This window comes from Rhipicephalus microplus, chromosome 10, assembly GCF_043290135.1.
Source record: "Rhipicephalus microplus isolate Deutch F79 chromosome 10, USDA_Rmic, whole genome shotgun sequence".
NCBI classification, from domain to species: Eukaryota; Metazoa; Arthropoda; class Arachnida; order Ixodida; family Ixodidae; genus Rhipicephalus; species Rhipicephalus microplus.
In genome coordinates this window covers 108,756,895-108,784,141 of record NC_134709.1, presented here as the reverse complement: position 1 = coordinate 108,784,141, position 27,247 = coordinate 108,756,895, and the positions used below count along the sequence as shown (strand labels likewise).

Genomic DNA, 27,247 nt, shown 5'->3' with positions numbered 1-27,247 from the left:
GCCATTTCGCCTCCATTGAAAATGCAACCGCCGCAGCCGGGATTCGATCCCAATAACCTGCGGGTCAACAGCCGGTTACCTTAGTCACTAGACCACCGTGGCGGGACATGCGCGTCATGTAAGACCATGACTACAAATTAAGCCATGCTCATGATGCGCTCGCGGCCGTTTCACCAGCTTCACAAACACCAGTCTTATGTCAGCGAAGTCATGGGGAAGGTCATTGCAACTGGCACAAGTTCCAGGGTATGAATGGGTCATGAAAACATTCGAAGGCAAGAAGTGTACCTTTAAGGGCTCGCTTTCTTTGTTTTTAACACAATATTAATGAGATCTAACAGCTGGGCGATCGTGCCAAGGAATGTCTTGGGGACGTAATTTGGAGCAATTGCAATGTAAATGCGTTTACATTGTAATTACTTCTACTAACATCCACTATACATTCCTTGGCGCATACGATTGTCAGATAGATCTCAATAATGAGAACATTTAATTCGACAACATGGGTTCCAAGGGGATCAATGTGAGCCGATATATGTATGAGGACCTTGTGAGCAATTTTTTTCTCGAATACATTTGTTGTAGTGAAATCATAAAATAGATATATCGAAGCTATATAGACATGCAACGAGAGAGAGGAGGAGGAGGGGGAGGGAGAGGATGCTTTTATTAGGATAATCTCATTGATTATTGACGGTTTCTTCCTGCAAACTAACACCAGTTTTCTTCAACCGTGCATGAAAGACACTGGAAGTAGCAAAAAGCACATGAGAAATACCTACACACAATCATCTTGAGGCAACCATTTTTCAGACTAGAGCTTTGCAGACTTTATCACATATAACTCTGAGGCCATGCAACGTTTAGCGCCGCCTTGTAGCGCTTAAGAAGACAAAGTGGAACAACGTTTCCAGCTTTGTACGCAAGGGAACGCGGCAGTCGTAAGGGGCGTTGTTTGCGGTGCGCGCGCTGTTCGCACACGCTGGCGCAAGCGATCGCAGACCTTGCACGCGGCAATCCCGTAGATACACTTGGGAAACACCGACGCCCCCCAACACTTAAGCCGGCCGGCCTACTGCAAAGTCATCACCATGGCTGTTGTCCTAGATACTTGGTCGCACCGGGGGTCCGAACGTCTGTGGGGTGAGTAGTGACGTATGTGCCCCATTGCGGGTTCTGATATCCATTCATACGCGTGCGCGCGCACGCTTTTTGCGGGCTGCGTGCTCTTCGGCAGAGATTGCTTTGCAGTTCGTTTCGCTGACTTAAAGTTGTATGCAAGCGTTACAATAGCGTGGTGACAATCTTTGACGCAGTAGTAAATTCGGCGGATGCGCACTGTCGGTGTCTCTTCGCAAGCGCATCGCATGACACCGCAATGCTGCCTCGCGCGCATCGGATTTCCCGGGGCTGCGCGTGAAGACGACTCCGGGTTTTCACCGCTACCGCACGATAATATCAACTGTCGATAACCTGCGCAGCGGTCTGGTGCTATTCGAAGAAGCTTTCATGAACCAAGCGTTCACTTTAAACGACAATGGACCCCTGCTGGACGTGTGTATGTGTGTGGAAGAAAAAAAAGTGACAAGGTGTGTACTCTAAATTATGCGGAGATGTCGAATGAATTAATAAATTTACCAGGTAAGAAATGTACCACGCAGATCTTTTGGGTAGTAATTCACATTACGTTTTGAGCGTTCGTTTGCAAAGGAATGGAGTGAATGAATAAAAATGTTTGAAAAAAAGTTTGGGCAGCTACGTGCTAGTATTCCCTACTCCACGCCATGACTTTCTACACCCCTTGTTGTACTATACTGTATAAGACTATGCTGTGTTTTACCTGCGTCTTTCTTTCGTTCTCACCAGTGCTTCCCTTTCCCAATTTTTCATATTGTACGTACTATAAATGGGTATGCTTGCTCTCACCCTTTCTTATTTCTTTTTGGGGTTCGTTTTGTACTTTTCTCTCTCTGTGTCTGCCATTTTTCTCTATTTCTCTCTCATACATCTGCACTCGTTGTCTCACCTTTATCTTTCTTGCTCTTTTTTGTTTTTTTCTCTATCTCTCGCTTTCTCTGTCGTATATGTATCCGTTCTCTCAACTTGTTTTTTTATTGCGATTTGTATGGACACTCTTGGGTGGATTTTTCTGCCGGCGTCGCCGTCACTGACCGTATATTCAAACCTTGATATAATGAATCCGGATGTAACGAAATATTGGTTATAACGAAGTAAATAAAGATAGTTTAGCAATGAATTTATCATTAAGAATAAACACTAATAACGAAATTTTGCATATAGCAACCTTTGTTCCATGTAAGATGCAAGTTTGTTATGGTGAGGTTCGGATATATATATGAAAGTGCAAGAAAGGAAAAAAAAAGACCAGCAACAGACTCTGGCGCGCGTAGTAGAACTTGGGTCCTGTGAATCGTGAGTGTGAAACATTAACCTCTCAGCCACCGAGAAGCACGTCCTTCAACGTCCAAACAGCAAGCTATTCATATATATCACTTGCCGCCGCTGACCGGCATCTCTGGGGGAATCATCTTTTCAGCATTACCAGCAAGATGGCGCAGTGAGCGCGCGTCGCCACATCGTGCGGTGGCGCGCGCTCCAATCTCCCGCGCGTATTTCGCCCTCTTAGAGGAGGGATGCGATGCTCTCCAATTTAGTCGGTGTTGTGCTCTCTCGTACGCCCTTATCTCGCGGTGGGGAAGAGGGAAGGATTGTGCGTGTTTGGTGGTCTAGGGCTTTACCTGGAGCGATTATGTTGCAGTTACCGGGCGCACAGAGGTCACTGCTATCATTCCAGTCTCTGTTCGCGAAAAGCGTGCGCTTTGCAGACACAGCGAAGTAACAATTGCGACGATTATTTGCGTGCATTTGTACCTGTTGGTACGTTTTGTGCGTCATTTGTGCGCGAGAAACGTGGGACACGTTTCAATCTGCTTTATATTTTGCGCGTGACCTTCCAATTTCTCGCTATCGCGTTCATTGCTTCGCTTTTACGGGAAAGCTGTGACTTTTTATTTCAGATATACCATGTTGCAGCAAACGGATGGCGTGATACTGTAGCGCTAACTTGAAAAGAATCACGAAGAGGCAAAAATAAGTAGAAAAGTCAGTCATTAGGCATGATCTGCTTCAGCAACTGCCACTTCGCCCTACAAAAACCTAATTTTGAAATGTAAATACGATAACAAAGCAACTAGCACACAAATGAAACATTTTGGGTGAGACGAAGTTAGTTGTTTTGGTCACGATTGTTGGCGCAGTGCTGGTTTAATGAATGTCGCTCGGTTTGATTGAAACAGTTGGTGTATGCGGCTAATTTAGCACGAAAGTCTTTTATTCCGGGGGCCACCTCGGCCCCAGCGGACGCATTTCTGTCCCGGATGTGACGTTGTGAAATATATATGAAGAGACTGCCAAGAAAAAAAAAACGAGAAGGAAAGGCACTGTAGCGGGACATCGTACCAGTTACCTCGTGATTCCCGGTGCATAGTGCTCACCTCTATAGGCCACAGAGCCTACGGTATCAAAATTGTTAATGGCAAGTCCTTTATATACATTACACACCACTTGACGATCTGTACTCGTTCTCTCACATTGTCTTTTTCCATTTTTTAGATGCGAAGCAGTTTATGGCAAAGTTCGATCCGACGTGTGTGGCCACCATGCACACAAGGTAACCAAAAGGTGCACACGCATGCACCAAAGGTGGCTCAAGAAGTGCCAGAGCGCGCTCACGCCCTAGCGTGCTCCGGCCTGTGTAAGGGGCTGGGTAAGACACTGTGGCCTATAGGCACATGATCATCACATGATTACTGAGAGAGTATATGGGGCATATGTGCACCCATACACTCTCTCTGAGCAATCATGTGATGGCGTCGGGGAACGAGATTCTGCAGACGCGTGATGAACCAACGCATTGTGCGAAACGCGCTGGTGCGCTTGTCCATTTTTAAGGGCGAAGCTCCTTAAAGCGGCACCCATTCGTCCCTCGTAGTAGTCGTAGTCGTAGTGTGTAACCAGTCTATTACATTTTTGACCTCCAAGGTGGTGCCAGTGAGATATTTCTTCTGTGCGTTGTTGAACAATAAAAAAATCGCAGCGTGCGCGTTAACTAAAAGTCGAATTCCCCTGTCTCTCATTCCCCAATAGCAACCATTGGCATGTACATTGAGCACTATCTTACAGGAAAAGTTCGCTACGTTATGCTCGCTGGGCGTAACCTCCTTGGTTTTAGAAAGGTTTAGCGAGCGTTGAGCCACAGTGTCATGAATACAGTGAACTAGTATATATCATATCAAGGTGGTTAAAGGTGGGAAGTAGACACGAAGCGCAAGCCGCTAGAATGTGTGCATGTGCCTCCTCTCGTTCAGTCCTTAGAATGTCCGCTGGATGGCGGTGCTTCTATATGAGGAATATATGATGAAAAGATGCGAGATGGTGGTACTTGGAGTGTTGAATAGGTGGACGAATGGGCACACAGACAGATGCATGGACGGATGGACGCAGGAGCGGATGCATGGACGAAAGCAGGGACGGGCGCACAGATGATTGTGTGGGCGCACGAACAGACGCACGCACGGATGGGCGGATGAACGCATGGGCGGCCACACAGACGCAGGCATGCATGGACGGAAGCAAGAACGAATGGACGGGCGGATGCTTCGCCCCACGTGCACTCTCCATTATTCACTCAGTGGATATGCTGCCATTTTTTGTTGATAGATTTTCTATCATTATATAGCGCGCAAAAAGTTTGCACTAAGTACAACCAACTGGCTCCTCTAGTCGTTTTATCACGAGACAAAATTTGCCCGCTTGCTTTCTGTATTTTTGTGTCTCATATCTGCACACGTTCTCTCAACTTCTATTACAGCGAAAGCTGTAGTGAGATCGCAACAAGGGTCACGTGCGCCGTAGTTGTCCGCCACCGCCTCCGGTGTTCGTAACTGCTATCGCACGAAATAAGAAGACAGACATTAAAGGCACAATGGGATCCGAACCTGGGTCCGCTGCGTGTCAGCCTAGTATTCTACCACTGAGCCACGCCGGTGCTTGGAACTCCTCTGCAAACTGGCCTTAGGCAGGCTTGATATCGGTTAAGGAATCACTTTCATATAAGTAATCCAGCATTTTAGAACAGCAAATAAACAGCGTGTCACGAATGGCGCAACGAGGGGGTCGTCGAATGCTCCAAACCTTTACAGAAGCGCAACCTTGTTCACCTATCAAGTCTGGCGCATACCCACTCTGGGGGGCTGTGGGGATTGCAGAAAAAACTTCTGGCATAATTTTTCATCGTCATCAGCTGCAGCACAAAAAAAATAATGCACAAAGCACCTAGCAAGTGTGCTTCAGGGTATCACACTTCTCCGAAGAATGACGAAGGATGGCATAGTGAATGCCGCCCCGTCGCGGTGGTCTAGTGGCTAAGATACTTGGCTTCTGACACAAAGGTCGCGGGATTGAATCCCAGCTGCGGCGGCTGCATCTCCGATGAAGGCGGAAATGGTGTAGGCCCGTGCGCTCAGATTTGGGTGCACGTTTAAGAACCCCATGTTGGTTGAAATTCCCGGAGCTCTTCACTATGGCGTTTCTCATAATCATGTAGTATATGACATGTTATGGAGAACTTTATTGACGTCCTGAGGATCAGTCTAGGACTGATGCTGGCTGCTCCTACGTCGGGACAGAGAGGCCAAGCCCATCTGCCGCCACACGGGCCCTCTGTACAGCCCTGAGATGGTCCGCCAGGGCGTCACAATGCAGCATTAGCTGCCACCACTGTTCACCGTGAGAAGCCGCGCCGACCAATGCCGAGCAGCGCCAGAGCATGTGTTCGGAATCGAGCAAGCCCCAACACTTACTACAATAAGTTGAAACCCCGCAGTCTGGGTTAATTTTTATTCATGACGACCGGGTTGGGGTACGTCCCTGTCTGCAGAAGTCTTCATATAACCGCCTGTCGTCTGTTAAGTCTAGAATGTGGCAAGGGAAATTCCCTGCGCTTTAAGTAATAATGTTTGGTTATATCGTTGTACGTCAACAGCTGGTCCCTAAACTCCGGAGCAGGAGATCCAGCCACCTCAGGGATTTCACGGCACACTAATCCACGTGCCTCCCTGTGCGCCACCTCGTGTGGTGGTTTTAGGTCGTTAAACCCTACATATCATCGTCACGCCTCCCTACTACACAATTATTAATGGCGTAGTGTGTGCTTGCAGCAGCTGCCCAAAGAGTGCTAAAAAAAGGCTCTGAAAGGCAACTTTTCCAGATTTGGTTGTGAAAATGCTGCGCGTTGCACGCAGGTCTGGTGGTTTTCTTTTTAGCTTTTTTCATTTATTTTCTTTTTTTTAATTCCTCTTTCTCTCTCATATCTGTATGCGTTTTCTCGCATTTGATATTTTTTATCTCTATTTTTCTCTTTCTCTTGAATATGACTTTCTCTTTCTCTTGCATATGACTTAATGACTACTGATTGATATGTGGGGTTTAACGTCCCAATACTTAATGACTACTTCTACTCTATTTTGATGTATGGTGATTGCACACTTCCACAGGCACGTCCTTCTAAGTTAAAACCTTTTGATGTACGTTCAATAACCAAAACAGCATACTTGACTTGCTCTCAAACTAGACTCTAAAAATTCATTATGACCTTACAACATATCAAATGCATTCCTTCGCAGATACGCTGAGTGGATGGCGAAGTACTTATTCATTATCTTTGACAAATCAGCGTCCTCAGGGACCCTTCCAAATGACTGGAAAACAGCTAAAATAACTTCCATTCCTAAATTCAGGAAGTAAAACCGAACCTTCCAACTACAGACCCATCTCACTGACATGCACAGCCTGCAAAACTTTGGAACAAATCGTTTTAAAGCAGATAACCAAACATCTCGAAAAGGAAAAAAAATACTAACACCCTGTCAGCACGAATTGCGAAAAGGTGTCGCCACAGTCACGCAACAAATTGATCTTGTGCACGATGTATCACTAAGTGTAGACCAACAGAAACGAATCGATCTTATTTTTTTAGACTTCTCGAAGTCTTTCGACCATGTGTCGCATCACAAACTGATTCATAAACTCGAACCAACTTTGAGGAATGGGCCCATCGTCACCTGGATGAAATGTCATCTTAGTGACCGCACCTACTTCGTAGATGTCAACCGGCAGCATTTCTATAAATCCAACGCAAGACTCGGAGTTCCACAAGAAAGTGTTCTGGCTCTAATCCCATTTCTCATCTACCTTGTAATATTTCTGTCAGCGTCAAACTTTTCACTGATGACTGCGTCTTATACCATGTAATTGATTCTTATATTGAACCATCTTGCATTAAACAACTCTTTATTTTTGGTATCCAAATGGTGCAAAGAATGGCAAATGACACTGAACATTAAAAAATCTGCTGTTTAATTAATAACGAGAAAGAAACACACATACGATTTTAACTACACCATTGGTCGCGCCACTCTCAACGCAGTTAATAAACACAATACCTTGGCCTAACACTAACCCATGACTTAAGATGGGAATGCTTTGTGAACAACGTCAACGCAACTGCTTTAAAAAATTGTTATTTTAATAGACGCCTGGGACTACCACTCTCTATCACAAAACTATTACAATACCAAACCTTTGTCCAATCAACTTTAGAATACGCTAACGTTGTTAGGCTTCCTTGCACTATAGGAACTCATTTACAAACTCAAAGCAGTTCAAAGAAACGCACTGAGGTGCATTTACAATAAATATAGGCTCAAATATTCACCCACAGCATTGCTAAAACAGGCTGGTATCCTCACAATACCGAGTCCAGCTTGCGCGATTAAAAATTATCTATAAGTTAATTCACAAAGACATGATTCACACTTCCAAATACTTATGTTGAAAACAAACACGACAAACGTGGCACAAACACGCATTATCATTACTTGAACACGTCATTCATACGGAAACTCATGAAGGTTCATTTTTTCTCTTTTGTTGACACGAGAATGGAACAGGCTGGATCCTAATGTAACAACAAGCGCTATGTTATCCTCCTTTTTATGATTGTTTTAAAATCAACTACATGCTGTCCAGTGATGATGTACTTGTATCGCCATACTTTTGTATAACTTCTGTTTTTATACTGTACCTACAATTCCTTTTATCCGTCGCATACATCATACCATTTTATTTACTTTGGCACTTCATTTTATTTTCACTTTTATATCATTGTATTCCTACTTCAGTATTGCATTTTTTGCATGCCTCTTACAACTTTTTTTATTTTTCTGTATTAGGATGTATTATGAAGTAATATTAAGTTTCCTTATTTACCTTGTTAACTGCCGTTATCTTCTTTCCATGTGTTTGAATGTCTCTACTTGCATTTTATATCGTGACAAGTCAAATATGCCATTTCTGTAATGATCCCTGATGGGATCGACAGTGCATTTACTCTCTCTCTCACCTTCAATCTTCTTTCTTTATTTTTCTCTCCGAAGCCAAAGTGTCACGCCGAAAACTCACGCTGAAAGCGCGCGTTGTACCAAGGCCCCTATCTGAAAATACATTGTTCCTTTCTGGAGAAAGTTCGGTGTTCGAAGGTTGGTGGACCAGACGAATGCGTTCCCGCCATTCGATGCCGCATCCCGCCATTGCCTTCAACGCCGCTTTCCCGGCTCATCGTTGTCCCTTGCGTTCGGCTATGAAGGCTGCCGGATTCTCGGTGCGCAGTTGCCTGCAGTTGCTGCTCGCGCTTCGTTACCCAGGAATGTTCTCGTGCCCGGAGTGCTGTCCGGCGAACAGGAGTTTTTCCACGGATCACCTATCGGTGCTGTACTTGGAAAGTTGTCTTATTTTCGGGCTTTTGTACGATCCTCGCCCTCCCCGTGCGGAAGTTGTAAGTTGAAACTGCTGCGTGCGTACTCGGCGGCACGGCTTCGAAAAGATGAACGCCGTCACTGACGGCGCAGCCAATGGCACGCGACCTTAGGTAGAACTCAGAAAATGGCGTCTCTAAAGGCATTCCTGTAGTGCCTAAAATATACCAGTATATATGGGCACTATAACACTGCCAATGGCACGTGCGCTTGGGTGTGTTGTAGAGAGCGAAGTAACTCACAGCGGAGTTAACAATGGAGACCATTACTGAAATTCGTAGCAGACGGCTTTTCTTTTCGCGTAACCATATACAGCCTACTATGTTATACTATACAGGGCTGTTATATGCTTCACTCTCTGCCCTCTTACTTCCCATTCCCAACACTAGACGGCACTCTGGCGCTGCGATCATTCAGCGACCATGGGAATGATGGGTAGTACACACATTTGCCTAGTCTTCGTACTTGCGGGTGGCGAATCGTACTTGCGGCTTCGTTTATTGCTGGTTACGGTTTTGTTTTGAAGGAAAGAACAAACCCTTTTGAACTTGGTGACTCGATTTAAAATGATAAGCCTGAAAGAATAAGGTTGTGAAGCGCAAACGCTGAAAATTTGCTAATAGTTGTTTCGTAAGAAAACAGCACCAAGCCACACGAACACACACGGAGCCAAAAGCAGGCCAGAAGTACGGATGTTAGACAAATGTGTGTACTACGCATCATACCCATTCTCGCTGAAGCGCCGTGCGTTGCAGCTCCCATAGACACTAGCGCCATAGTTCCCTCTAGTGTATAGTAGGAAACTCTATGCCTTGGTGTAATATGCCAGGCTATGCTTAACAAATAAGTTTGAGTCGTTCCCCTTCACGAAGGTGGGTCACTGCATTGCTGACAGGCGCCCTTTTCTATCTGCTTTCGTCGGCGTTCTCAGTGAGCGCGCTGGTCTTCGGGCTCTCTCGCGATGAACAGTCCACACATGCTTGCGCATGATTGACGTGGCGAAATACGTATACCAACCGCGCTCTGCTCCGCCAAAGCTTCCTGCGCCACACGTACGTGCTGTCTGGCGGCTTCCGGGCATGGTCCGCCCTTGACCGCATATAAGCGTGCGCACGCTTCTCCTTCAGAGGGGACAGGATCATCGCCCCCCCCCCCCCCTCTGTGAAATCACTGTATGGAGCACAGGCCTTCCGCCCCTTCTTAGGTGACGGGGGGGCCCTACCCGCGTGCGCACGCCAATGCTTCAGCGATCCACGATGCCAATTCATGACATCATCGCGTGACGTCACACGTGTGGCACAAGGTTACTTGATCTGTGCCGTCATAATGACTTCGTTATCTGACGTCACTGCTCGATCGGAGCTGGTCACGTGGGTGCGTTTTGTACGCTGACGGACGCCGGACATCTCAATATCGAATAGCCTGTGCCGTTTGCTGCTCCCCTGTAAAATAACGGGCGCGTCCTTAAAGGAACACTAAAGAGATAAACGGTTTTTGCAGTATCAGTATATCATCATAATCATCATAATCACTAAAACATCATCATCATCATCCTCATTACGCCTCAAGACAAAGGCCTCTCCCATGTCCCGCCAGTCGGTCCTGTGCTGGCTGCTGTTACTTTACACCCGCGAACTTCCTAATCTCATCTGCCCCTCTAACTTTCTGTCTCCCCCTCATCCACTCACCTTCTCTAGGAATTCAGTCAGTTACCCTTCATAACCAGTGGTTTCCAGTTTCCAGCCTACGCGCTACGTCCCCGGCCATGTCCATTTCTTCTTCTTCATTTCACACACACACACACACACACACACACACACACACACACACACACACACACACACACACACACACACACACACACACACACACACACACACACACACACACACACACACACACACACACACACACACACACACACACATATATATATATATATATATATATATATATATATATAATATATATATATAGTAGTTAGGGTAACAGTCTCAAGTGCAAGAGGCTTGTGGTTCGAATCCTGGTGCCGCGCAATTACTCACTGGATTAAAAAAAGTTCTCTGCGTAATGATGAAATTGCATAAAGAGGCCTGGGGTGTGGCCTCACCGTGGTGACCACCGCCGGTAAAGCACTTCCTCGTCAAAGAAGGATTGGCCACCCTGGTGCAATATTTGGCCACTACCTCCCACATGGAAACGCCAATCAGTATATCACTGTTTCACAATTCCAAGATCAGAAACGTGCGCGAAGTAAATGCAGGTGACGACACACTCTTCGAACTTATGCACAAAATGCTGTGATGTCATAAATATTAACGGTGTATGGTAGGGTCCAAATAGGTCCTAATCAATAAAGATGAAATACATTGTCCTCAGAGGATCCATAAACCTTAAAATATACGAAGTTGCACTAAATTTTGTTGGGCCATGAATCCACAAGGACGATAAATGCAGTTTGACATCCGTGACTTCACGTGTGCGGATTTCGGCGCAAAACTAAAAAACGGGACTTTGACCTTGAGTTTTCCTCTCGACTGATGACACTCGAATGATCAATCTGAAAAAAGTAATAGTTTCACTTTAGAGTGTGCCTTTAAGAGGCAGGAAAAGAGCGGTGTGTTCAATACAGTCCCGGTTGATTTTAACAGGAAGAATTGGAGTTGACAACGTTTTCCCAGCATCTCCACCAGTAATGTATAACCTCATATGTCGCAACGGAAACCTGTAACCACCAGTGCAACAGAACGTCAGGCTGGTCCGATCACGGGCAACATTGTGTTCATGTTCATGTTCACCTATTGTCCGTGGCGCATAACCACTGGGGGAGATTGGCCAAGAATTGAGTGGTTTTATAAAGTATTGTGTAGTTTTAGAATAATGGAGATTAGATAATAGAAAGATTACGGATGACCTGAGAAATTACAGTGCTTCATCTAGTGCATATAATTATTTAAATAAAGAAATGAACTTATTTCTAAATTTGAGCAATACTCTGATTTTTATACGTATGTAGTCTTGTACAACGTTACGTCTTGTAGACACGTTAGTATAATAATACAGATTCTTTCTCGTCTTTGTCGCGTGCTCTTCCTCATCATCGTTCCAACCGCGGGACATACAAGCCTGCCAGCAGCAATACTATAGCCGATCTTATACTCGGGGCAATTTATGCGAAACCCATAACTACGCTGATGATAGAAGCCAAAGTGTTCCTATCCCTCGCATGCAAATCGCGCTTTTACACAAGCGAGACTTACCGTAAGGGGAGGCTCTTCAATCGATGAATAATGTACAAGACGCAGAAATAGACACGGCGAATCGATGGACGACGCGGGACAAGCACTCGCTTGTAGCTGAGTAATTATTCTAACGAACGTCGACGCTTGTATAGCATCGATCAGGAAGTTTTTTTTTTTTTTTTTGCGCTCACTATTCATCGTGAGCTTACATACCAATCTGCTTTATCGATCCGTACCGCGGAAGCTACTATGAATCGTCAGCGTTGACACCGCCCCGTATACTTTCGATTCAAGCATTGCAACCAGGACTACGACTCGGATTAGAACCCAGGCATTCTGCTTGGCAGTCAAGTTTTCTACCACGAAGCCACGCACCAGCGCTTGAAAACACTTAGACAAAAAAAAAAAAAGAAAAAGAAACGCAGCTTCGCTTTAACGCAGCTCTGCCCGGAAATGCTGGGTAGTCCTGCTATTCTGGATATTGTCGAATTCCACCATGTTGTCAGATTCCACCACTGATCGATGCTAATTGGCCAAGTGAGCTGCTACGACCTTTCTGATTGGCGGCTTAAAATGCCGTTATTACGAAATTTGACATTATGGCGGAATAAAACAGTGTCCAGAATTGGACACTGTCTGAATAGGGCACCCATTGCTTCTCTTCGGTTTTCTCTTCTTGTTGTTGACCTTCTCTTGTGGCTCATGCAAGCATAGGGGGATCGGCCAAGAATTGAGTGGTCTAATAAAATCTTGTGGGGTTTACGGTAATGGTGGTTATATAATGAAAACATTCCTCCTTTCTTCCTTGCTCTCTTTATCATTTTTACTGCATTTTCCTTTCTTTACTTTTATTTTACTTCTTATCTTTCCCCTTTCTTCTTATCTAATGCCTGCAGGCTTCCTTTTTATTTTCAGTTTGCATAAGTATATTTGCCTTCGTTAACCCGGGCCGCTAAGGGGCACCACCCTCAATATTTCATTTCATTTCATTTATTTATACTGTTAGCCCAGAAGTGGGCCGTTACAGGGTGGAAGTACAAACAATTATTTGCAAAAAAGAAGTACCGTACAGGTCTCGAGATAATTTCTCGGTATTATTGTGACCAGCAACTCGAAGTTATACATAACATACATAAATGGAACACACATGCGATGCAATACATACGCGCAGAACAGCACATGACGCATTTGAGGCGGCACTTTTGCACCGCGCTGAAGATTTGAAAGACAACTACTGCAGAATCATGCAACCAACAAAAAGTACACACACACGCAAAAAAAAAAAAACATATGTCACTGTTATTCGGAAAATAAACGTTTTAGATTCTGTTCAAATGATGTAAGCGAGGAACAACCAATTATAGACTCTGGCAGCATATTCCAATCTTCAATAGCACGTGGAAAGTAACTGAACTTAAAGCAATCGTTACGTGGGACTAGGGGTGGTATATACATATTATGGCGATGTCTGGAGTGTTCTTGTGTGTTGACCTGGAAGTAATTTCATTTCATTTCATTTCATTTTATTTCCTTAAAGACCCCTTGCAGGGCATTACATAAGGGGTGGGTACATAAAAATTGAGCAGAAAACAATCGTTGAATCTGAATAGTTTAGTTTAAAATGATTATGAATTAACTGGAAGAGGAATTTCAGACGCTCAATCCTCGTCCTAAGTTCAGGACTATCCAGTCCAGCTTTTTTACAGAGTTCAGTAGGAGAATGATGTCGGCGATATTTATTAAAAATAAATCTCGCACCAAGTCGCTGTATTTTTGTTATTTTATTGCAGTTTGTCTTTGTGTAAGGGTCCCAGACAATTTTAGAATATTCGATAATAGGTCTGACAAGAGTTTTGTAAGCAAGACACTTTATATCAGATTGGGCGGTATAAAGGTTACGTCTAAGGCTATACAGTGCCTTGGTAGCCCTGGAGCATACATTATCAATATGAGTGTTCCACCGGAGGTCGGGCGTGAACCATAACCCAAGATATTTATAGTTTTGTACACGCTTGAGGAAAGCATTGCCAATCTGGTAGTTGTAATCTAGAGGTGCTTTCTTTCTAGTTATAGTCATAAAGACTGTTTTTTCTGTGTTCAAACTCATTTGCCATTCTTCGCACCAATCCTTTATTCTTTGAAGATTGTTGTTTAGATTAACTTGGTCATGTTCAGTCTCGATTCTGCTATAAACAACACAGTCATCGGCAAACAACCTTATCGGGACCGTAACGCGGTTTGGTAGGTCATTTATATATAACAAAAATAAAAGGGGACCCAGCACGCTCCCCTGGGGAACTCCAGAATTCACTGCAACTGCTCTAGACTGTTTATCATCATCATCAAGGCGTTTGAAGAACAGGATGAAGAAGGCCTTCACCCTGGCGCGAGCGCGTGCCCGAGATGCTAAAACTGGTAATGCTATAATGTGCTTTCTACTGCGTTCCGAAAAGCGACGACAACTGTATAGGCCACAGTGCATACGACATCATACGACAGCCCGGACTCCCAAAGGGCTTAAAACCTAGGCAGGCTTCTAATATTGCGTGGCACAAGCATGGAATCACACCAGACATCGTACATCGTCAATGGCGAAATGAGTGGGGCGTTAAAAGATGCACCTTCTAGTCTTGTAAGTTTTTTGCCTGACGGGGATGAGGTTACGTGGTCAGCTGCTTACGCACAGAGATTTGTTTTTTTTTTTTTTGCAGCTTCAGTGATCGAGCGTGTGGTACTGTCGTTGTGCCTGTTCGCGGCGGGCCTGCCATTCGTTCATTTCACATGCAGAGAGCTCACCCAAGCGCCAAGTCCTTTCACGTTTCGCTCTCCACGTTCGGTCATCCAGATGAAGCTCCAGCTGTGGAACGTAGCATTTTCCACATGAAAAAAGAATCTGACAGGCACTTCCAAAACAAGTTTTTCTGCTGCTTGATGCAACCTTGCCCTTCCGCAGTCGGTGGATAAGCGACCTTCAAAAGCCTAGACAGCTTGTACGGGGCCACAATAAGAAAAACAACAACACAATGTTCTGCGTCTGTTCTGTTCCGTTAATTCGGTCTTGCGCTGTGCAGTTAAACAGGTTGCACACATGCAAAGACAAATATCCGCGCTCATGGAAAAGTTCATGGCTTCCGGTGCGTCCAGTAATAATATGTGGGGTGTTACCTCCCCAGACCATGATATAATTATGAGAGACCTCGTAGTGGAGGGATCCGGAAGTTTTGACCATCTGGTGTTCTTTAACGTGCTCCGACATTGTACAGGACACGGGACTCTACCATATTACCTCCATCAAAACGTGATTGCCGCGGCTGGGATCTGTATGGCTAGTGCCACGAGCATATGGACGACAGCAGCATGGTCGGTGCAAGCAGGACGACGGTGTTTGTTCGGGCTCACCTTATAAAGGCACCGGCGAACGCACTTGAACAGACTGCGCAACACTGACGCGCATTTGCGCCGATACAATGAGCACACGTGCCCGATACAGGATTGAACCAGGCCTCCCATGCCTCTGATTGATTGATTGATTTGTGGGGTTTAACGTCCCAAAACCACCATATGATTATGAGAGACGCCGTAGTGGAGGGCTCCGGAAATTTCGACCACCTGGGGTTCTTTAACGTGCGCCCAAATCTGAGCACACGGGCCTACAACATTTCCGCCTCCATCGGAAATGCAGCCGCCGCAGCCGGGAATCGAACCCGCGACCTGCGGGTCAGCAGCCGAGTACCTTAGCCACTAGACCACCGCGGCGGGGCTTCCCATGCCTCTTCGTGGAGCGAGCTGGAATTATGTGAGCTTGAAGTGTTTTTATTCGAAGCTCTTGTAGTTACGCATAAGGGTGGTGGCGCTGGCGGTATAGTTCGCCGAAAAATGCGGCTTCGGCGAGTGAACGATAATGCGTGTTACCAGTACTGTGTATACGGTAATGCTGCATTACCTTACAATAGTAATGCCAGTACTCGGTAACGCAGATTAATTCCTCGGGGGTGCGACGATCACAAGCGTGTTCGTACGCGTCGTTTTCCAGAGATCAATGCTCTTTAGTTCGTGGGCCTGTTTATGATCAGCCGTTTTAGCACAACATTGACATGAGTTACCTTTTTATCGCTAGTGATAGAAAACATCATTTCGAAAAAATTGTGTTGTTGCTGTGAGCGCCAACGTCGTTGATCGGGAGCGAGAAATCAGCGTTGTACCCGTGACCGAAATTGGAAGAAGATGCAAATAAAACAATGAATATCTCGTTCGAGTCAGAATCCAACCCAGATCTTCTGCGTGGCCAGCAGGTGTTCGCCTTCAACGTTCGCCTTGGACAAAAAATTAAAAAAAAAAGCCCCACCTCTCCCAAGGAAATCGTGAGGAAATGCGAATGAATTTCTCGCGGCGAGAGAGGGTACCGTTGCCGTCGAACATTCGCCTTCCCTGACTTCTGCCATCGCCTTGAGAGGCGCCCAGCCAGCGCGAACGGGTGAGAATGAGGAGCGAGCGGGTGGGAGATTGGGGCGCCAGCGTTCTGTGCTCGGCGTTGGCACTTCGCAGTGGCGTATCGAGTAGACATTTTCGAATGTTCTTAAAAGTTCCACTGACCAGGCTCTGAAGATATATATAAAAAACAGCGCAATAATCTGTCATGGTATGTCTTGTTCTTCTTGCGGACTTATGTGACGCAGACAGTAGTTCCCGTGACGTCTATAGCGTACATGCTCTCGATTGGTTCATATACGCGAAATATCACGTATGACCTGTTTCCTACCCTGCTTTGCCATGCAGCCGCCCATCCGTTCTTTTTGTCTCGCATGAATATCGTGCAATATCAACCGATAAAACTTAATTTTGTGCGTTTAAAAAGCGGAAAGTCCTGATAGGCTCTATCGCTTGATGCCGACATAGTTCACGTGCTTTTAAGAATTAAGGGCAAACAGGATGCATTGCGTGTATCAAGGAGAGGAGAAAATCACCCCCTCGTCTTTAAACGCGGGGTGATGAGTGGCTCTTTAACAGGCACCCAGCTAGCGAATGGTCGAGAGTTAGGCGCAGGATAGTGGGGTGCAGGGAGGAGAAAGAGTGAATGGCGAGAGAAGGAGCGGCGAAGCACTGGTCCTACCAACGCCGACTAAATTTCAAGGCCGAAAGGCTGCCGCAGTGTCGTCAGAGGGTGGGGGCCCAGTTACGCCGCGAACGCGGCGGAAAGCCTGCGTTTCGTTCACGTTTTAGGAGAACGAACGCTCCCGCTCTCGCAGCTGCTGCGGCTTGATTGGGCCGAATAAAAGATGTGGAAAAAATGTCTTACTGAGCATGCTCAGTTGGGCAACTGGGCCCCCAAGCTCTAACGTCACTGCGGCAGCCTTTCGGCCTTGAAATTTAGTCGGCGTTGGTCCTACCCTCTGCTACGCTCTCTCACACCACATAATCCGGGTGGTGAAGGAGAACTCCGCGTTGTTTTTTTTAATATATATTCACCGATTTCAATTAAACTTTGAAAGTGTGTTCGCGTTGGTACCGTGGTGATATGCGCCAAAATATAGAACCACAAATCATTTACTTTTTCAGAAAACAAATTTTAAAATTTGTAGCTGATTTTGGAATCACACTTGTAAATGTGGGCCACTCTATGTATATGACGTCAGGGACTACTCTTTTTTTCGAAAACCCTGCCTTTCCCAGCAGACGGATGCAGCGCACGCTTTCTTCAACGAGGTGACGGCAACGCGAGCAAAGTTAAATTTTGTCAGCTTCATCGCCAACTTGCTTTTCGCGCATCAGAAAATCGAGGCACCTGAGCTGTATTTACACCTTGGCCAGTCGTGGTGGGGTGTAGTGGATCTCGTGACGTCATCGGCAATGATATCTTGTGACGTCATTAGATATCCACCATTGACGGCAGAGCTGCTCCCTGTTTTGATTTCTGTTTTGACTCGTCGTTTCTTGCATAACTAAAATAATGACGAGTGCCTGGGCGAAATGAACCACCCTAGATTTTTCAGGACTGTCAATACTATCAGAAAACAGCATTATCTCGGTGTGGGTGAAAATGCGTCGGAATTGCCCTTTAAAGGTGAAGATAAGCGTGCGCCCCCGCCGTTGTTGCTATGGGAAATAACACCTGCCGGAACGTGGACGCTGCCGCGGACAACGCCGGATCATAGCCCGACTAAGAAATGCATTCGCGTGTAAAACTACGTAAATGTCATGTTGCGGGAGGAGCCTCTGTAACTCATCTAATATTGCGTGACAGAAGCATACAATCGCGTCAGGCGTCAAGACATGTCAACTGCGCAAGGATGGGTGTCTTACAAATCGCTCGGGCACATTAATCACTAACAGCGGCAAAAGCGCCAGCAAAGTTAGGTACTACGTTCGTTCGCACGTTGTCTTACGGACGCGTATTGGCACGCGCCATTCGCTGTCTCGGAAAATAAAGAGGTATACGGTGCAGTGGGCACTGCGCAACGGTTGTAGACTTGCTAGCATAGCTCTAAACGGCCAACCAACGTTACGTACGCTGACATTCGTTTCCTTAAGGCACTGCGTGAACAATCACCGAGAACCGAAGCTAAGGCTAGAGCGATTGAGAAGGTGATCGCACGGGGCCGATTACGCTATCGCGTTCCACTCTTGGAGATGACGCTCACGCGTCCTTCAATTTTTTCGTTATGGCAGTCTTATCATTTATTGAGCGGGCTCTTCGTTTCAAGTTGTTTCAGACGCGGCCGTTGTCGTTGCCTGAAGGTGTACAGAAGCGTATCGCTCTGATGAGCGCGTGAATGAAGGTCCAGTTTGCGGTATGGAGAAAGGAAAGCGTGAGGAGGAAGCATTGCACAATGCGGTTGAAAGAAAGAAAAATAGCAAGTCAGGCGCTATCGGTGTTAAATGAAACACGAACAGCGGAGCGCGTAGATGAGTCATCGGCAAAGGTACAGAGTTCATTTTTGTGAACGGGAACACGTGAGTGCGTGGCCTGCACGCTCCGGTGGCGGTGGTGGTAAACACTTATTAAAAAGAGAGAGGTTGCAAAAAAAAAACAAGCCCCTAGTGGGTCAGCTCACTTATAGTACAAGGTGAAGTCCCTAGTCAGGTACACCATTGGTCGTGGCCGCTGTCCTGGCACGCCAGACCATGGCGTGTCAGGCCCAGAAGACTCTGGCAAACCAATCAGGGCCGGCTCCCAGTACCCTCTAGTTGGATTTCGGTTCGGGGGTGAAGAAGTGTTGAGCTGACATGACCTTACCATGTGGTAGGTGTCAGCCACGTGCGCACATGGCTGCTTGCAACGAGTTCGAACGGGAACGAAAGTAACCATAGCTTTATTTCTCGTCACCCACTGGTGAGCTAAAGAACCAGTCATTGGTGATATCTAACCGGCGGCCGGGCCGGACCTCTTGCATTATCGCCTTGAAGGAGGTCGCAACCTTGCCGCGGTTTTCATATCACCAAAGACGGGTTGTTATGCTCGCCACTATAGATGACCCGAAAAGAGGCTCTAGACCTGAGGGCACGGCGGCACTCGTCGGAGCAGCATGTTTGATTCTGCTTGGCTTGTTGTGCAGGTTGTATTTTTGATCCGACCGCTGCCATGTGCCGAACAACCCGCTCATTCTGGGCCTGCGCTGTGGACTGCCGATTTATCGCACAAGTGGAAAACGCCTGCACGGACTGATCATCTTTTCATCGACTCAGCGGACGGGACACCGAATTGGCTGCACAACTCGGTGACGTCGACCATACAGGATATAAAGTCTCCGGTCGAGCCCTGTCCTCTCAGAGGGCACGGCGGCACTCGTCGGAGCAGCATGTTTGATTCTGCTTGGCTTGTTGTGCAGGTTGTATTTTTGATCCGACCGCTGCCATGTGCCGAACAACCCGCTCATTCTGGGCCTGCGCTGTGGACTGCCGATTTATCGCACAAGTGGAAAACGCCTGCACGGACTGATCATCTTTTCATCGACTCAGCGGACGGGACACCGAATTGGCTGCACAACTCGGTGACGTCGACCATACAGGATATAAAGTCTCCGGTCGAGCCCTGTCCTCTCAGAGGGCACGGCGGCACTCGTCGGAGCAGCATGTTTGATTCTGCTTGGCTTGTTGTGCAGGTTGTATTTTTGATCCGACCGCTGCCATGTGCCGAACAACCCGCTCATTCTGGGCCTGCGCTGTGGACTGCCGATTTATCGCACAAGTGGAAAACGCCTGCACGGACTGATCATCTTTTCATCGACTCAGCGGACGGGACACCGAATTGGCTGCACAACTCGGTGACGTCGACCATACAGGATATAAAGTCTCCGGTCGAGCCCTGTCCTCTCAGAGGGCACGGCGGCACTCGTCGGAGCAGCATGTTTGATTCTGCTTGGCTTGTTGTGCAGGTCAGTTTTTACAACACGCTTTCTGGATTTCGTTCAAGTTCATACACTGTTATAGTGCTGCCGTGCCCTCAAAGATGTATTCATGTTGTCATAGATTGCTGGTCTGTTTTTCTGCTCCTTTTATGTGGCGATGTGGAAAGTAACCCTGGTCCCGAGATAGAACAAATGTTGAAGGATATTATGCTTCAGTTAAAAGAGCTAAAGGAAGCGGACACAAAGCGCGATGCCACACTTTCTGAGGTAAATGCGAAGCTGTCAAAACTAGACGAGGTTCTGAAAATATCGAAGGAAAATGAAGAAAAGATACAGAAGCTGGAAGGAACAGTACAGCGGTTGGAGAAGGCTTTGGCTGAGCAGGACCGGAGACTGAATGATTATGAAAATCGTTCACGCAGAAACAATGTAGTCGTCTTCGGAATTCCTGAGGCACCAAAAGAAACTAGGCAGGATCTAGAGGATAAGGTTTTGCGTAAGGTTTTCGGCGAAACACTTGGTGTTTCCGTCAGGTCTGTAGAACGAATTCACCGAATAGGAAGGCTGCGACAAGACCGCCACAGGCCAGTTATCCTTCGGCTGTACGACTACAACGAAAAAATGGAATTGTTCAGGAACTGCCCAAAGCTCAAAGGTTCTGAAGTGTCAATCTCCCACGATTATTCTCAAGCCACACAGCGCATAAGAAATAAGTTGTGGCAATCTGGATTACAGGACAAGCGTACTGGTGATAAGATGCAATTGGTGCATGACAAGTTGTTTCTAAACGATAACGTTTATGGGTGGGACGACACAGCTGGTCGCAGGGTGTTTCTACGTAAGTCTTCCCGCGCGGAAAAATGACAAACCCAAAATAAAACTGAGCATGCGCAAAAGGCTTTCCGATTGCTGTGCCTGAATGCACAAAGTGTATGCAACAAGCAAGAGCAACTCGAGCACCTTTTGCTTTCTTACGACCCACACGTAGCAGTAATATCGGAGACATGGTTGCACCCTCGAATTCCAGATAATTGCATATTTCCTCCTTCACACACATGTTATCGGAAAGATCGTCAAACAAGAGGGGGCGGAGTTGCTATCCTTGTTAAACGCGAGGTATCGTCCGTTTCCTTGCCTGATATTAATAGCTGCCACGAAAGTGTTTTTTGTAAAGCTGTAATTGCTGGTAACCCTATTATTATTGCGGGAGTCTATAGGCCCCCTGGCGCCCCACCGGCTTTCTTGATAGACCTGTACGAGCACTTAGAAAAATACCGAAATCAAAACATTATTATTGCAGGTGATTTTAATATGCCAGGCATACATTGGGAATCGATGAAATGTGGTTCTATTGATGTGCAGAGTGCTGAAATATTACTAGACATGTCGCTTGCTTACTCCCTTACGCAAACAGTTCTTGATCCTACGCGCGTGACAAGTTCAGCTTCTTCAATACTAGATCTCGTTTTCTGTTCCTCAAGTTTTGAATCCTGTATGGCAACAGTTTTAGATGGCATTTCTGATCACAAATTGGTCAATTTCAATTGTTCTTTACCACGTAGAACAAGGTCATCTAGACCTGAGCCCGTAGTTGTAAAACAGTATTCTGCTGCAGACGATTTCCAGATTGTTCACTACCTAGAAGAAGCTTTGCTATCATTTTGCGACGGCAGTGTTAACTCGCTATGGACACAATTCAAATTTTATTGCCACTTCTGCATTCGCAATTTCGTTCCAGATAAACTTAAAAAAGTTGGCCGTACAAACCCCTGGATAACGCGCGATCTAATTCACCTAAAACGCAAAATTAAAAGGCGTAGAAAGCAAAAAATAGCTAATGATGTAGTTCTGCACGATCTAAGAGATACTTTAGCATCCAAGTTGAAGGAGGCTAGGGAACATTATTACACCGAGACACTAGGCCGCTTTGCGGCAGAGAGTCCACGAAAATTTTACCAGTTCTTGCAAAACAAAGACAACCGTATCCCTGATGAAATAATGAACGGAGAAACCACTGTCACAAATAAAAACGAAATAGCAAACGCATTTAATTCCTACTTTCAGAGCGTTTTCTCAAGACCACAAAACTTGAGTATTATGACGGTGCCAGGTCCTTCAAGCCTAATAAATATATCCTTGGAAGGGGTGACAGAACTATTATTGCGGCTAGACGTAAAAAAATCGACCGGCCCTGACGGTATCCCAGCTGTTTTTCTAAAGAGGTATGCTGAAATTATAGCTAGATTCCTAGTAATAATATTTGATGTTTCGATTAAAACTAGTTCAGTGCCCGACGATTGGCTGCTAGCACGTGTAATTCCGGTATTTAAGAAAGGCAACAGATTATTAGTCAGTAATTATCGACCAATCTCCCTTACCTGTATTTGTTGCAAATTACTTGAACATATTATAGCGAAATATTTAAATACTTTTCTTGAACAAAATAAAGTAATTCACAGCGCGCAACATGGCTTCCGACGGGGATTATCTACCACCACACAATTATTAGCAACTGTTAACGAGTTCTCCAAAGTTCTGGACAAGTCTGGACAGGTTGATGTCATCTTTATGGACTTTTCCAAGGCCTTCGACAAGGTCCCGCATATCAAGCTAATAGATAAGATGAAGGTTATTGGCATTCCTCCGGAAATAATTAACTGGGTCATAGCATACTTAACGAACAGAAAACAGTTCGTAGATATAAACGGTTTCACCTCTGGGTATTTGGGGGTGTTATCTGGAGTCCCGCAAGGGTCAGTTCTCGGGCCTATACTATTTAATATTTATATTAACGATTTAGTTCAAGCCATCCGACCTGGCGTGTCTGTTAAGTTATTTGCAGACGATTGCATAATTTTTAATACCATAAATTCTATCTCTGACCAGCATGACTTGTGTGAGAACTTAATCTACATAAAAGAATGGTGTAAAAAGTGGGAAATGGTAATTAATTTTGAGAAAACTGTATATTTATGTCTGAGTAACAAAATCCGAAAACTGGAGTTTACTTATAATGTAGGTGGATACGCTATCAGGCAAGTAGAAGAATTCAAGTACTTGGGCGTAACGATTACATCGAAGCTTACCTGGACAGCACATATTGATGATATATGTTCTGCTGCCAGGAGAAAATTAGGCTTTCTAAAATATAAATTGGGTCGTTCTTCTAGTTCACTAAAACTTAGAGCCTATAAAGTCATAGTTCGTCCTTCTCTTGAATATGCCAGCATTGTGTGGGACCCCCACACAGCTGGTAATATACAGAAAATAGAAAAAATACAACGATTAGCTGCTCGATTTATATACAACCGGTATAGATATCGCGATTCGCCGTCAGCCCTGTTGCAGGATGCGAACCTCCAACTTTTGGCCGATCGAAGGAAAACTGCACGGCTTAACTTTTTCCGCCTTTTATACTTTTCCAGATCAGGATTGCACGCACCAGATTACATAACACAGGACACAACCAGGTCTTCACGTCATAAACATAGTCGTAGCATTACACCTATATTTGCACGCACTAACATTTACAAGTATTCATTTTTCCCGAGAACTGTCTCTGATTGGAATGCTCTGCCCCATGATTCCCCTATGCTCAACACGCCGAGATGAAACTATACCCTTTTTTTGTTGCTTAAGTCTGCTTCTTTGCCTGTATTTGTCCTTTGTTTTTCATGAGTTTTTAATGTACATGAATTTTGTTCTGCAGTGAATGTATACTGCAGCGGAAGTGTATGTATGTAGAAGAATTTTGTACTGTATTGCCCTCTCCTGCATGGACCATACTTGGTCCGCAGTATGTGATAAATAAATAAATAAATAAAATTAGTTTAAAGTCTGGTTGCTCTCGCTCCCGCTTGAGCGCGTTGCAAGTAGACGCTGGAGTGCTCATGCCATGCGCTCACGTATTCCTCACGTGTTCATAAAAAAATGATACGGTACAGGGAGCGCAGTCGAGCCATGGCTCCTGACAGGCGCGCCTATCCAGTGGTTTGGAAGCACAGCGCGATCCCTTTACAGCCCGACTTGTCGTCTCTGTTCTAGTTATCATATTCCAACTGGAGTGAAATAAAAGAGAACTGAAAGGAAGTAAAAGTGAAATGACCAAGGAATACCTACGCCGACAACCATTTTCAACCCATCAGCGTGCCTGAACAAGAGAACAATCAAGAACTCTACCAAAAGTGGGATCGGCAGTGCTGCCAAACCAGATGTGCATGCCTGTCAGTATAGTGAAGCATGAATGGCGCGCACTATTGGCCTCGAGATCTTGGAGGGGCGCCCTCTCGCGTGTGACGTCAGTTTGTGGACTCCGCTCTCAACCGCGCTTCAGCAGCGCTGCTCCCTCTAAGCTTGTGCTAAGTAAGGCTCGATAAAATGAGTCGGTTGCTTCGCAAAAACACAAAGAAAAAGCTTGACAGCTCGTCAAGTGCGGATTGCGGTACCAAAAGGGTGACACAAACGCTTGTGACGGGATCGCAAAGGAATGAAAGTTGCGTACGTGACTGCTGGACGGCGTACGAGTGCTATCGGTGTCGAATGAAACCCGAAAGGCGGCAAGCATTAGTAGTGCCAGAGTCCTTCAATTTTTTTCTGGTCACGAAACTCCGCCCGAAGGTTGATATAGGGACAAAATCTGTCGCTAGAGGCGCCACCCGCCGTATGGGGGCCACAAGCCGCCGCCACTGCTGGGCTTGTATGCGCACTGCGGCCGACGTTTCGAAGCGATTATGTGCGTGCTGTTCTTCCTGTTACCTTTTTTTAAACGTCTCTGAACGCATCAATGCCACCAGATAAATAAGTTGAAACGGGATCCAGTGTCGACGACGAATGAGAGCTGTTTACTTTGGAACGCGCGCGTAGTTTACTTGGAAGTGCGGGCCCACCTTATAAACAGCAGTGCATTAAAAGTGTTCTCACACCGCGCGATAACGCATTGTGTCAATAATTGTCTCATAGCCCAATTATATGCATACTTACGATGCCTCGAAGCGGTACTTGCGAGCTATAGCTCGCAAGTGTTGAAAGACGATGCTTATGCTCCATGCTCTTGATGCGAGCAGCTACTGCTTGATCTGCTCGACAACATGTTTGTATTTGCGCCCGGTCAAAGGGCGATTATGCTTATGCGGTAGGTGAGCTTTATATTCTGGTAGGGCGGCTAATAGGGGGAGGAAGGTGAAAGAAATGAAACACTACTGGGTAGTACAGGAGCAATCACATTGGTTTATATCCGGCTCGCCTCTCGCGCGCTACTACCCAAGTATTCAAATGAACTGAATGGTTGAGCCAGAAGTTTTATTCCAGACCTTTCAATTGAGTTTATACCCAAATGCGCAGTTGTTTTGGACACACGTTTGTGAGCGCCGATCGCTTTTTTGACGCGGGGACTTTCGATGCCGAGGGCTTTCACGACCGCTCTAAACGTGCCCAACATTTGATTGATCACTTCTTTCCACGCAGTTTACACGGGACACCCGCCGCTTGACGTTTCCTTGTGTTTACTGTTTAGGGCATTATTATTTACCGGCCGACAACCCATGATTTCTCCGGGAACGGAAGTACAGCAGCCTAATCTGGAAGTTCCTTTTGATGCCAGTGCTAGTCGCTTAGCCGCCTCTGCCACTACCGAGGTACCTCATCACACATTTGTTTTTATTTTTTGGGTGGGAGGGGGGGAAGGGCGTTTATGATTTCAGGCATGCAATAAATCTTAAACTTGGTGCTAATGATACGCCGCCTAGTAGTCAGGTGTGTACTTATGAATGGGAGATTCACATATGAGGCATGTAATGGGGAGAAAGTTGGAAAACATTTATTTACACAAAATACACTGAGAACAACACTTTGGAGAAGAAAAGCACTAGAAACTATTGCAGCTGTTCTGAGCAATGTTACACAATCTGTGACTCTACTGTACAATGTGTGTTTCGTTTCATTAACAGCTGCACTCTGCCTTAGCTCACTGCCTAAAATAAACTGTATTTGAATATACACTATTTACACTATATGCAGATAAATATGAATAGTACGAAAATATTACAGTGTAATGTATACAATATATACAACACTATATACAAATGGGAAGGCGTGCTCACATACACAGCCATTATGCTTAACACTGTGGCTTCCGCCCACCACTTGCAGGGCATGAACTGCGCACAGTTGCCCGCGAGGCTTTGTTTTTTCTCGAGTGAAGAAATGTAATCTACATCTAAAAAAAGTGTACAACCACAGCTGTTGTCCCTAAAAAGTGCAACAGACACTTCTCCTGCCGAGTCGGTGTTGACATTTTGGCATTCCACTGCTGCGCATTACGGTGACAATTCGCGCCGCCTCTTCGCTGGTTGCCTCTGAGTCGCAGGCCATGAACGCGGTTTCGGCTTTGTCAGGTACGCCGGGAGCCCGTCAAAAATTCTTGGAACGGCGTTCGTGCGAAGCCTCGGTCTCTCTCGCTGAAGCGACACGACCACCCCGTTCACGATGTGCTCGTCGGTTCTCACAACGTCGCTAGCATCAAAATGCTTTTCGCACACCCGAACGTTCTTACTTTCGAAGCTGAAACCGCCAGCTTCCAACCGCGGTTTAGCTCGCTTCCATTCCTCTCGGAGTTCGGCGCTACTTGGGAAACAGAAGAGCGACGCCTTTTCTTTGTTGCTTCGGTATCCGGAGCTGCAACCCGTCACACAGCACGTCTTAGGCATTGTTCATTCGAATTTTCATGCCGTCCACCTTGAGCACGGTGCACTGGCACATGAAGTTCACG

At 45.9% G+C, this 27,247-nt stretch overlaps 1 protein-coding gene across 1 annotated transcript in view; it reads left to right on the top strand.

Moving 5' to 3' along the window:
- The first annotated feature begins 961 nt into the window (after window positions 1-961).
- Window positions 962-27,247, top strand: part of LOC119181447 (uncharacterized) — a 136,822-nt gene continuing 110,536 nt past the window's right edge. The window contains exon 1 of the mRNA XM_075875974.1: window positions 962-1,143. Coding sequence (XP_075732089.1) covers window positions 1,092-1,143 — 52 coding nt within the window. The 5' untranslated portion in view covers window positions 962-1,091. The remainder of the gene's footprint in view (window positions 1,144-27,247) is intronic.